The 13,925-nt window shown below is 43.0% G+C and overlaps 1 protein-coding gene across 2 annotated transcripts in view; it reads right to left on the bottom strand.

The window, feature by feature from the left end:
- The window catches only part of LOC311133719 (interleukin-17 receptor D-like), a 66,795-nt gene extending 55,568 nt beyond the window's left edge, over nt 1-11,227 (bottom strand). For both annotated transcript variants that reach the window (XM_084167259.1, XM_084167258.1), the window contains exon 1: nt 10,805-11,227. In XM_084167259.1, coding sequence (XP_084023385.1) covers nt 10,805-10,924 — 120 coding nt within the window. In that variant the 5' untranslated portion in view covers nt 10,925-11,227. The remainder of the gene's footprint in view (nt 1-10,804) is intronic.
- Between the last annotated feature and the right edge of the window lie 2,698 nt (nt 11,228-13,925).

The following is a 13,925-nucleotide window of genomic DNA, read 5'->3' on the forward strand; positions in this document are numbered from 1 at the left end:
TTGTAAACAGAGGGCCTGTTTTTCACTCGTGGAGGGGCCAAGATTCTCACACACAGGCAAAAACAGGTGCTTAGATACGGAGGAATGATTACACACACACAAACACATATTGAGCACACTGAAGGAAGACACACTGTACACACACAGAGAACACACCCACAATATGTGGGCCTCCTTGGTATCAGTGAGAGACAAATCACTGCGGCAGTGAAGAATGCCCTAACTACCCTCAGGAGGAGAGATGCCAAGCGCAAGTGAACACATGCGTTTAACACTCATGCCTTTACCAGACACAGTCCTATCCTTCCATGAAAGCTTGAGTTCTTTGTCAGGCTTCTCTGCTAAGCTGATGGTTTTTCCAGCTTTGAAACCACACAGAGTCTCTTCTCTCCCCTCTGCACAGTTGAACTTAGCAGTCACACCACACGTGCCTGTGGAGGACGGTCGCTAACCCCATGTCCTAACCAGCAGACAGGGCCAGTGCCTGGACAGAGCATAGTGCACTAAATAGGAAATAGTGTGCCATTTGGGACATAGTCCAGCAGACAGAGCCAGAGTAGGGAACACCTGACCCCTCTTCCATCTAACAGAAAATGGCAGAGAGGCAGGGCTGACCCCCTGGTATTCACAGTGGACAGGGGCAGAGAGTGGCTTACCCCCTGGTCCATCTAACAAACAAGGGCAGAGCAAGACTGATCCCTTTGTTCCACCCAGCAGACATGGGCAGAGCAGGGCTGGCCTGACCCCCTTGTACATGTAGCAGATAAGGGCAGAGCAGGGCTGACATGACCCCCTGGTCCACCCAGCAGACAGGGGCAGATGGCAGAGCCTGAGACAAATGAACACATCCTCCTAGGGAGAATATCTATTCAGTTGGCTGTGGCCTGTGGTAAGAAGGAGCAAAGCAGCAAAGTCTGGAAGGCATTCACTTACTATGGTATTCTGCTCTACTTGAGAATGTTTTAGATTTTTGATTGAAAGAGTAAGTATTTGATGACAGCAGCTGCTGTATAGATCAGTGACTATGGTATTATTCACTATATTAAAATGTTGGATTTGATTCTCATTGAGAATATTTGAATCCTATACAGGATATGGCTGCTGGGTAAATCCATTTGAATCCAATCACTTTTTGACAGCATCCCTTTTGATTGAAACAAAACTTTCCATTCATGTTTGCCCATGGAAGAAGTGGTCAGAAGTTATGTTTTGGACCTGAATGCTAAAACATTCAGGAGATAAAAAGCTGCTCAAAGTTGACCCATTTGACACAATAGCTATGTTTCTTTAGTCAATTTTCATTTGAATATTCAATTAAACAGTTTGAAGCTGTGGCAAGTTCAGACAAGCCTTTTAAAACAGGGAGAAAGCCATAAAGAAAGGGAAGCTTCAGACACCAATGAAATGAGGAACACATTTCCTTATCATATGTGAAGTCTTGGAGACTTTGTGAAAAGACTATAGTCTTGGACTCTTGGGAGACTTTGTGAAGACTGTAGCCCTATGGTGGGCTGAAAGAGAGCCTTATTAACTCAGCAAAAAAAGAAACGTCCCTTATTCAGGACCCTGTCTTTCAAAGATAATTCGTAAAATTCCAAATAACTTCACAGATCTTCATTGTAAAGGGTTTAAAAACACGTTTCTCATGCTTGTTCAATGAACCATAAACAATTGATGAACATGCACCTGTGGAACGGTCGTTAAGACACTAACAGCTTACAGACGGTTAAGGTCACAGTTTACAGGCAATTAAGGTCACAGTTCTGAAAACATAGGACACTAAAAAGAGGCCTTTCTACTGACTCTGAAAAACACCAAAAAAAAGATGCCCAGGGTCCCTGCTCATCTGTGTGAATGTGCCTTAGGCATGCTGCAAGGAGGCATGAGGACTGCAGATGTGGCCAGGGCAATAAATTGCAATGTCCGTACTGTGAGATGCCTAAGACAGCGCTACAGGGAGACAGGATGGACAGCTGATCATCCTCGCAGTGGCAGGCCATGTTTAACAACACCTGCACAGGATTGGTACATCCGAACATCACACCTGCCGGACAGGTACAGGATGGCAACAACAACTGCCCGAGTTACACCAGGAACGCACAATCCCTCCATCAGTGCTCAGACTGTCCACAATAGGCTGAGAGAGGCTGGACTGAGGGCTTGTAGGCCTTTTGTAAGGCAGGTCCTCACCAGACATCACCGGCAACAACGTCGCCTATGGGCACAAACCTACCGTCGCTGGACCAGACAGGACTGGCAAAAAGTGCTCTTCACTGACGAGTCGCGGTTTTGTCTCACCAGGGGTGATAGTCGGATTCGCATTTATCGTCGAAGGAATGAGCGTTACACCGAGGCCTGTACTTTGGAGCGGGATCGATTTGGAGGTGGAGGGTCTGTTATGGTCTGGGGTGGTGTGTCACAGCATCATTGGACTGAGCTTGTTGTCATTGCAGGCAATCTCAATGCTGTGCGTTACAGGGAAGACATCCTCCTCCCTCATGTGGTACCCTTCCTGCAGGCTCATCCTGACATGACCCTCCAGCATGACAATGCCACCAGCCATACTGCTCGTTCTGTGCGTAATTTTCTGCAAGACAGGAATGTCAGTGTTCTGCCATGGCCAGCGAAGAGCCCGGATTTCAATCCCATTGAGCACGTCTGGGACCTGTTGGATCGGAGGGTGAGGGCTAGGGCCATTCCCCCCAGAAATGTCTGGGAACTTGCAGGTGCCTTGGTGGAAGAGTGGGGTAACATCTCACAGCCAGAACTGGCAAATCAGGTGCAGTCCATGAGGAGGAGATGCACTGCAGTACTTAATGCAGCTGGTGGCAACACCAGATACTGACTGTTACTTTAGATTTTGACCCCCCCTTTGTTCAGGGACACATTATTCAGTCTGTGGAACTTGTTCAGTTTATGTCTCAGTTGTTGAATCTTGTTATGCTCATACAAATATTTACACATGTTAAGTTTGCTGAAAATAAACGCAGTTGACAGTGAGAGGACATTTCTTTTTTTGCTGAGTTTAAATAGCAAACAATGTGGGTCAGAAAGATAGTAAGAAATCCTCAATAACGTGTGTTTTGCTAAAGCAGGACACCACAGAGTGATGATCCAAATCCTGATCCAGTGATCCAGGGACTAAAGAGCTGAAGGACTTCCTGTCTGTTCTAGTCCTGGCCAGCCAGGTTTAGCTGAGAGAGAGCTAATCTGCCCGATGACATTACCAAACACACACACAGAAAGTAAATATCTGCATGGTGAGGGACAGTGCTTGTGGGATTTGGAGTGTTGTGGTTCATACTGTAAGAATGCTCTGTACTAACCGGGGCCTCTATCCTGGATCCAGAATCCAGGTCTGGATAAGGACTGAGAAATCGGCCAGCTCCTCTCCTTTGACTCCATATGACTAAGACAGGGTGACATAGAAACAAATGTGCATACACACATTTCTGTCTCTTCCCCACTTCAATAAATGCATAAATTATATTTACTTGTTTAACTCAATGAAAGAAAAACAATCACTAAAATAGTGGATATTGAGCCACCAACTCAACACAACATAAAGTGCAGTAACAAACTACTATACTGAGCACCTTAACCTCTAAGTAGCCCACGTTGTGTGGTGGCAGTCAGTGACACTGAGCACCGGAGAGTACCTTGTGTTTCTTTAGTATTTGAAGGGACCACTGTGTAATATCACTCTGGGGCCTGAGCCTTTGTGTCATAGTAGTCATAATAAAATGACTGGTCAGTCGGGTCAGATTGAAACACAGGGGAGTACCTTGTATCGTAACTTTATAGAGGTCTGACTCTGGAGCCTTTGAAGAGACCACTGTGTAATCTCATTCTGGGCTCTGAGCCTTTGGCAGGATGTAGGAAGTGCCCGGGGTAGCAGATCACTGATGAGGTAAAGAGGAAAGATCGGATAATTGTTGGTAATGACTTCAGTCTGTCAGACTCAGACACAGTGGTTGTGTCCGAATACCCATACTAGCGTACTACATACTTAAACTGCATGCTAATTTCGGCGTTTGATCTAGTAGAATTCACTTGTCTTTTCCGACTTGCGTGTTTGACAACAGCTGATAATCAGATACATTTACGCGCTGTACCAAAATGAAGAAATGGCAAATGAACGAATGGCGGGAGTCAACGCAATCGCGCATTAGATGACGCTGTCGGAGTACTATTTTCCAAATTTCACATACTATAAAAAAAACTTTCATTTTTCTCATACTATTTGGTACGCTAGTATGGGTATTCGGACACGGCCAGTAATTGAAAGTGTGTGTGTGTGTGTGTGTGTGTGCGGCTGCGCACGTTTGTCCAAAATCTAATTAGATGAACAATTCCACACAAAAACCAACTTATTTCTAACTCTGACCATTTTAATTATTTATTCATTTCTTGTGCGAGTTCATTCATAAAGCTAGCTTCTGACCAGCCCATCAACACTGCAGTGCACGCTGGTAAGGTGAACAGACACACTGAACTTTTAATTCACTTTTAACATACCTCACGTTTACCAGGGCCAAGCAGCCATTCTTCCCTAACAGCAGGATTCCCTCCCTCCATGCCAGTCAAAGGCAGGCAGCCGTGCTTCTGAAAGGCCCAGGCCACCTCATTGAGAAAAGCTCCGGGGCAATGGCTCTGTCCCGATTCAGAGCTAGCCAACCAGGAACTTTCCCACAGAACAGACACAAAACTGCTTCCAAGGATACGAGCTGGTTGGGTGGTTTTCAATGCTCCCTCAAGGAGGTGGAGAGGAATGACTCTAAACCTCGTTACCCCCATACACACACAGGTGCGAGCACGGTGAACACGCACACACAGAACAAACTCGCAGCATGAACACGCACACTCTCTTCTTTCAAACTCTCTCAACACACCATCAATGCTATGAAATAAATGCACCTCCCTCCCCGATATCATTCATCTGCAGCCAGATGTTACAGACATAAGAAAAGAGAGAACAAGAGGGGTTCTTTCTTTTGAGTTTGTGATTAAAAAATACAAAATGGAGGAAACATGTGTCCCACATGTGCAGTCAAGCCAGGGCTGGTAAGAGATCCCAAGGCCACCACAACAAAAGACTTGGCCAGGCCACTGTTTGTGTATGTCTGGGGACATTGTAAAACAGTCTTTTTTTTTATCCCTTTGACACTGTAAATCAAGGCATGACTGGGAATCATTGGGACATTGACAGTTGGTGCAAAACACACTCATGTAGGGTTACACAGGAATTCACAATTGAGTATTTTGTCATTCATCAGGCACAAATTGACATCTTGATTTATGGTTCTGTCTTTTGGGGTCTATTCACAACAAGGAACCTAAAACAGAATTGTATTGTGATTGATTAGTGGTACTGCTGCTATCAATGTTATTGTCGCCTCTGATCGCATGTCTGTCGACATAATGGGAAGTACCGCAGACCATTGAAACAACTGGGCAGCAGTCTTCCAAATTACAGAACAATATTTATTTTATGCCAACAAAATACACATTATCTATCATCTGTGGCCCATTTACTCTTCAAAATAGACTAATGAATTTCCCTTATTTCATTTAGTTCAGAGAAACGTTAAAGTACAGTATGTGTTGAGTTCTCTGTTGGGTTTTTAAATGTTTTAACCGGCCCATAGAGGTAAGGCAGGGACCCTCTTCAAACAACTAGCTCATTGTCCCAGGTGGTATGGCGGGACTTTCATGTGGTTGTAAGCATCGAAGGAAACCAAAAGGGGTGATTTCACCTGCTCTGCGTCCCAAATGGAACCTTATTCGCTTTATAGTGCACTACTTTCTCTGGGTCAAAGGTAGTGTCCTATATAGGGAATAGGGTGCCATTTGAGATGCAACCCTGGTCTCAGAATTTGTCCACGAGACCTGTTATATAATGTGTTGATTGCATTTTTCCTCCAGACTTCCTCTGAAACCTAGGATGCAATTCCCAGATATATCCGTTATGAAAAAGTTACAATTCTTCAACTGTCGATCACTTGCAAACTAATATGTTTCATAGTTTGGCTGACATTACAGTGGCTTGAACTCCACACACTGTAATCATAACTTTACCAGATGTAGGGAACTGGGATTTGGTTAAAAAGATTACACCACTGGTAATATTCGTCCAATAACGAAACCTGGCTTGCTTGAGTCACTTCTCTTTTTTACTCTCTTTACACAGAAATATGGAATATGAACGAAGTGAAGTGTCTATTTGGGCAATTCCACAGAAACAGAGTGATGCTGAGACTCACATTTGTCACTTTAAAATGTATGCCAAACAAAAACCAATGATTGCCAAGTTAAACAAACCATACAACTATGCACAAGGACTACTTTTATCAATTTCCACAGAAAATGGAACAAAAACACATTTACTTGAACAGTGCAGATGCAAAGTTTGGAAACGAATGACGGTTTGTGCCATCAGTGAGACGGTTCTAACAAGCATTTTTTAACATGATCTAAAATACATTTTACCCTCACACAAATGAAGCATGAGTTTGATATCATGAGTGATACAGTGCCTTGCAAAAGTATTCATCCCCCTTGGCGTTTATCCTATTTTGTTGCATTACAACCTGTAATTTAAATTGATTTTTATTTGGATTTCATGTAATGGACATACACAAAATAGTCCAAATTGGTGAAGTGAAATGAAAAAAATAACTTGTTTCAAAAAATTCTAAAAGATAAATAATGGAAAAGTGGTGTGTGCATATGTATTCACCCCCTTTGCTATGAAGCCCCTAAAGAAGATCTGGTGCAACCAATTACCTTCAGAAGTCACATAATTAGTTAAATAAAGTCCACCTGTGTGCAATCTAAGTGTCACATGATCTGTCACATGATCTCAGTATATATACACACCTGTTCTGAAAGGCCCCAGAGTCTGCAACACCACTAAGCAAGGGGCACAACCAAGCAAGCGGCACCATGAAGACCAAGGAGCTCTCCAAACAGGTCAGGGACAAAGTTGTGGAGAAGTACAGATCAGGATTGGGTTTTTTACATTTTAGTCCTTTAGCAGACGCTCTTATCCAGAGCGACTTACAGTTAGTGAGTGCATACATTTTCATACTGGCCCCCCGTGGGCATCGAACCCACAACCCTGGCGTTGCAAGCGCCATGCTCTACCAACTGAGCTACACGGGGCTACAAAAATATCAGAAACTTTGAACATCCCACGGAGCACCATTAAATCGATTATTTAAAAAATGGAAAGAATATGGTAACAAACCTGCCAAGAGAGGGTCGCCCACCAAAATCACGGACCAGGCAAGGAGGGCATTAATCAGAGAGGCAACAAAGAGACCAAAGATAACCCTGAAGGAGCTGAAAGCTCCACAGCGGAGATTGGAGTATCTGTCCATAGGACCACTTTAAGCCGGACACTCCACAGAGCTGGGCTTTACGGAAGAGTGCCCAGAAAAAAATAAGCAAACACGTTTGGTGTTCGCCAAAAGGCATGTGGGAGACTCCCCTAACATATGGAAGAAGGTACTCTGGTCAGATGAGACTAAAATTTAGCTTTTTGGCCATCAAGGAAAACGCTATGTCTGGCGCAAACCCAACACATGAAGCATGGTGGGGGCAGCCTCATGCTGTGGGGATGTTTTTCCATCGGCAGGGACTGGGAAACTGGTCAGAATTGAAGGAATGATGGATGGCGCTAAATACAGGGAAATTTGAGGGAAACCTGTTTCAGTCTTCCAGAGATTTGAGACTGGGACGGAGGTTTACCTTCCAGCAGGACAATGACCCTAAGCATACTGCTAAAGCAACACTCGAGTGGTTTAAGGGGAAACATTGAAATGTCTTGGAATGGCCTAGTCAAAGCCCAGACCTCAATCCAATTGAGAATCTGTGGTATGACTTAAAGATTCCTGTACACCAGTGGAACCCATCCAACTTGAAGGAGCTGGAGCAGTTTTGCCTTGAAGAATGGGCAAAAATCCCAGTGGCTAGATGTGCCAAGCTTATAGAGACATACCCCAAGAGACTTGCAGCTGTAATTGCTGCAAAATGTGTTTCTACAAAGTATTGACTTTGGGGGGGGGGGTATTTTCTCCCATTCTTCTCTGCAGATCCTCTCAAGCTCTGTCAGGTAGGATGGGGAGTGTCGTTGCACAGCTATTTTCAGGTTTCCAGCGATGTTTGATCGGGTTCCAGTCTGGGCTCTGGCTGGGCCACTCAAGGACATTCAGAGACTTGTCCCGAAGCCACTCCTGCGCTGTCTTGGCTGTGTGCTTAGGGTTGTTGTGCTGTTGGAAGGTGAACCGTCGCCCCAGTCTGAGGTCCTGAGCGCTCTGGAGCAGGTTTTCATCAAGGATCTCTCTGTACTTTGCTCCGTTCATCTTTCCCTCGATCCTGACTAGTCTCCCAGTTCCTGCCGCTGAAAAACATCCCCACAGCATGCTGCTGCCACCACCAAGCTTCACCGTAGGGATGGTGCCAGGTTTCCTCCAGACGTGACGTTTGGCATTCAGGCCAAAGAGTTCAATCTTGGTTTCATCAGACCAGATAATCTTGTTTCTCATGGTCTGAGAGTCGTTAGGCGCCTTTTGGCAAACTCTGAGCGGGCTGTCATGTGCCTTTTACTGAGGAATGGCTTCCATCTGGCCACTCTACCAGAAAGACTATCTTGATTGGTGGAGTGCTGCAGAGATGGTTGTCCTTCTGGAAGGTTCTCCCATCTCCACAGAGGAACTCTTGAGCTCTGTCAGAGTGACCTCCCTGACCAAGGCCCTTCTCCCCCGATTGCTCAGTTTGGCCAGGCAGCCAGCTCTAGGAAGAGTCTTGGTGGTTCCAAACTTCTTCCATTTAAGAATGATGGAGGCAACTGTGTTCTTGGGGACCTTCAATGCTGCAGACATTTTTTGGTACCCTGCCTCGACACAATCCTGTCTCTGAGCTTTACGGACAATTCCTTCGACCTGATGGCTTGGTTTTTGCTCTGACATGCACTGTCAACTGTGCGATCTTATATAGACAGGTGTGTGCCTTTCCAAATCATGTCGAATCAATTGAATTTACCACAGGTGGAATCCAATCAAGTTGTAGAAACATCTCAAGGATGATCAATGGAAACAGGATGCACCTGAGCTCAATTTCGAGTCTCATAGCAAAGGGTCTGAATACTTATGTAAATAAGGTATTTCTGTTTTTTATTTTTAATAAAAATGGGCCAAAATTTATAAAAACCTGTTTTCACTTTGTCATTATGGGTTATTGTGTGTAGATTGATTAAATTATTGTTTTTCCTCATCACTTTTAGAATAAGGCTGTAACGTAACAAAATGTGGAAAAAGTCAAGGGGTCTGAATACTTTCCGAATGCACTGTGTGTGTGTATGTGTATATATATAGTATTTTTATTCATTCATTTTTCAGATGTTTAATTAATTACTACGCTTAATTTAAGGACACATTTTATAATTATTTAAAAAAAGATCAGTCAGCTGTATTTTGCAGAGTGGACACACTGACAGGACCCATTCTCCCTAGTAAGTGGTGCCTTACAAGTTGCACTACAAGCAAAGATATGCTAAGCAGGATGCTAGATGCTCTAGTGCATGCAGACAGTAGCGTCAGTGGAGGAGAGAGAATGTCGATTGACACACAGCGTTTGATTCAAATGTTTTATTGTTTCTCTGTAATACTAGCCACCTAGCAATTTCATTAAGTTGGCTTTAGCTAGCCAGCTAGATAGGTCCCCAATCTCATAACTAGCTACCAATCCATTTCAGGCTATCAAGTTAGAGTAGCTTGCCTAACTATCTTAGCTGGCATGCCTGCTGACAAGGTTGGTAGACTTTAGAAAATACTAAAATTGCTTTAATTCTTGGGTTATGATACTATATACCAGTGTGGCAGTTGTACTAAACTCCTAAGGCATAAAAGTTCTTAAAGAATCAATGTGCATAATTCATTAAAATTACAATTGAACAGGTAAAAGAGGTATGCTTATATCAGTTGTCATACTTTTTTTTTTTCATGCAAGCGCCATGCTCTGCCAACTGAGACACACAGGACCACCTTGGAGAGCCATTTATAACTTGTCAGAAATGTCCAGATCAACTAGCCCATGTCAGCTAACGTTTTTAGCTACTGTAGGTTTTTAACTCATAGATTGTCGTAATGTTTGGCTCAATCAAATATCACATGAATACACATTAGACATGGCAAAATGTCTATCCTCACATACTTCATGCCCCCTCTAAAATAATAGGTGCATGACACCCCTGGATGCCATGTCTACTGTCACAACATTATATTGACAATTGGCAGTGAAATGGGACTGTACTAAGGTGAACACATTTTTGGAGACAATGGATCTGATATGCACCACTTCTCACCTGCAACTGTTTCACCTTTTACAACTAATAGCCATTTCCAATTGTAGTTGGGCTACAAACTGTCCACTACTGGCTAGATTCGTATTTTTTTTTCTCCATGTTTTTGTAGGTAACATGGTTGTATGTGAATCCTTCATGGGTTTATTGTGATTATTAATTTAAAAGATCACTGTAGACGTGAAAAAGGTAAAGTAGAATATACATATCTTTCAACCAAAAAGCTTCTGACTTCTTGAAGTGTTCACTTCATTTGTTTAAACACTTCAGCCCAAAATGTTGAGATAAATAATAGCTATAATTTCCACAACTAGGTTTTAACTAAATGTCAAACTGAACATGAGAATAACTCTGCAAGCTAGGAGACTTGAAACTTGATTTGACGCGACACGACGTTTATCTGTAGCTTTTTCAGAAATCTCGGAGATACATTTTTTTTACCTTATAGTTGCATTTTTCCGAGTTTCCTTTCTTGGTGCCTGGTGCCTGTGATGCGGAGTAGAAGTTCGAAAACAGGAATACAATTGTGACTAGATAAAATAGTCTCGCTCGCGCAGCCATACCCTCTAGCCCATGAAGACTGTCTGCTAGACTGTGGAGCTCAAGCCGTCCCAGATTGTTGTCTCTGTGATGTCGTAGACGGCGTAGTGTTCCCAGCAAAGTGGGGCTGTGGCCCGTTGTAGCCTACCTACAGCTCTTGAAGTTGGTTGGCATAAAGTTAGTAGGCTATTTGTTCCGTTTTTATCTGCCCACCGCAAATATGTGATCCTGTTCTTTCACTCTGGAACTGTAGAAATGAAGTGCCTATTTGAATAAGAACAATCTCACAGCCCCCTCTTGGAAATCTCCAAGAAAGTTACTAAACTGTCACCACCGGCTCACAAGCTCCTCGGGTATACGCCCCCTTTCAACCTGTAATGACATGTCTTGAAGCACCCCAAGGCTCTTGATTTATGCAAATACTGAGGACGTTTGACAAGTGACTCCTATGGGTTGAAAACCTTACATTTTCAAGTTTCCATAATTTTCAAGATACAATGAAGGCAAGTAGGCTACCGGTATCTATAGCCTACATTTTACATAATTTACATATCACAAAACAACAACCAAGATGGCTCTATTATTCCTTTTATCTAGTTTGTTCTTCTTCTTCTTCTTCTTTAAAGTTTCATGGCAGACTGCACCTATTGGTGTGTTGCCGCCACCTACTGTACGGGGTATTGTAACAAAAAATATATTCCATTGCGAAACGGGACGGGCCTGAGATAATACAAATTACAAAAATAAATCAAACAACCATCCCACTCCTACAGTCACATTCAAATCACATCCCTACACCGGCTCAGGGGCCTGTGAGGACGGAGCATTCATCGACAGGATTCCTTGTAATGCCTCTGCAGAAAAGTTTCTGAGTCCCAAAAAATGCTCAGCCGCACTCACAATGATGCCTATTTTCTCAGATTTCCTCTCCGTTTGCGCTGTGCAGTTGATAACCAAAGTAATAAACACTACAAGGTCCTCCTTCTTAACATGCAACATGTCAGGATCCCTCTGTTGACAAGGAACATCATCTTGTGTCTCTACTCCTACTACCATTACTTCTTCAACTTCAAGCCTTTCTTCCACTCTTCTCAATGCCTCTGGATAGCAGACATTCTGGACACCCCTTATTCTTGCCACCTCCGTCTCCTTCACACTAACAGGACACTTCAGAAATTCGGGTGAATGTTCACTACCGCAATTGCAGCATTTAGGCTCAGCTGGAATATAATACCCCTCCCGTCTACATACACTTGACACATTACCAAAACATTTACATTTATCACACTGCATGGGTTTGGACACGAAGGCTCTCACAGGGAATCTCATATAACCCAAATACAATGTGTGAAGGGAGAGACTCTTCATCAAAAAACAATAGAATGGATGGAGTGGGCTTCCGCATTCTTTCCCTAGTTTGTCATCTTACATCTGACTTTAAAGGTCAAATGCAGCCGTTTTTATCTCAATATACAATTATTTCTGGGTAACAGTGATTTCTTTTTCGTATAAAATGGTCAGAAATAAACAAAAATAGTTTCTTAGCAAAGAGCAACTTCTCAAGCAAGAATTTTGCTAGGACTGTCTGGGACTGATTAGAGTGTGGAGAGGAAAACTGAAAATGAGCTGTTATTGGCAGAGAGGTTTAGAACTATTTTTCTTATTGGTCTAAAACTAATTTACCGCATGGTGATGTCACTATGGAAGACCAAAACTCCCTCCCACCAAAACAGGCTGAAATTTCAGGCGGTCTTTTCAAACAGCTCTTACACCAAAAGGGCATTATCATAATTTCACAATTTCACAGTATCATTCCAACCACATAGTGTGGAAAAATATATAAAACACAGGAAAATCACACTTTTTTACTGCACTGGGCCTTTAATATACTCAGCTGGCAATACACTCGTGCCCCCCATGGACCAGCTCGTACATAAAACATCCTCCATTCAGGCTGCAAAGGCGTCAGTTTCCTCCTTAACTCGATTTAACGGCTCATCGGTGGAAAAAACTGGGAAAATATGCGTACAGTCTTAATAAAACACAATTTTCCACCACCTTGCTAGGGTGGAGCTATTTCCTGATGTTGCCCACCATGTTCAGCCAGGGGTAAACAACAGAAGCAGTGGCGTAGGCAGAAATCCATTCATGGCAGGGCCAGCAAAAATGTAGGTGGGCCAAAATGGGCACTCAAATCATCATTCAACTATCATAAAAGCATAGCCTACCCTATAACCTACTGTAATTGATCGCACACAACAACCCATCTAACATGTGATTTAGCATTACAGACCAAATAGTCTACGTAAATTCATGACTCTTGCATTCAACATGCGACTCACATAGACCAACACATAATAAACCATAGGCCTATAATGATAGACTATGAGACTAAAACATAATGCCCTTTAGCAGACGCTCTTATCCAGAGCGACTTACAGGAGCAATTAGGGTTAAGTGCCTTGCTCAAGGGCACATCGACAGATTTTTCACCTAGTCGGCTCGGGGATTAGAACCAGCAACCTTTCGTTACTGGCACAACGCTCTTAACCACTAAGCTACCTGCCGCCCTGATATAACAGTAATAATCAAAATAGGCAGCAATAGCCTATATAGACTAGAACAGTGGTCACCAATCTTTTCCTAGTCTAGATACTTTTATTAGGCAAAATGCAAGCCGAGTGCAATTATCTGCTGGGCGTGGGAGATCAAGTGCGCCTACAATGTATTGTGTGACATCAATTAAATGATCAATAGCCTACAGGGCCTAACTATAGTGCATGGGCGGAGAAGCACAGGGCAAAGTCCTATTTCCAATTAAATTAAATTCATAAAATTGATAGGCTATTTACATTGACTGGAAATAAATATTGTTTCATGCATTTGCCTATTTTCATTTATAATGAGAGCTCCAATTTTCTCCATGTAGGCCTACCTCTTATTATAAATAATGTAGAGATGAAGTGAAAAACTTGTGTCTCATGATTTCTAACAGCGTTGTAGTGTTGATCATTGTTTCTGA

The sequence above is a fragment of the Coregonus lavaretus genome (assembly GCF_964263955.1).
Source record: "Coregonus lavaretus genome assembly, chromosome: 8".
Lineage (NCBI taxonomy): Eukaryota > Metazoa > Chordata > Actinopteri > Salmoniformes > Salmonidae > Coregonus > Coregonus lavaretus.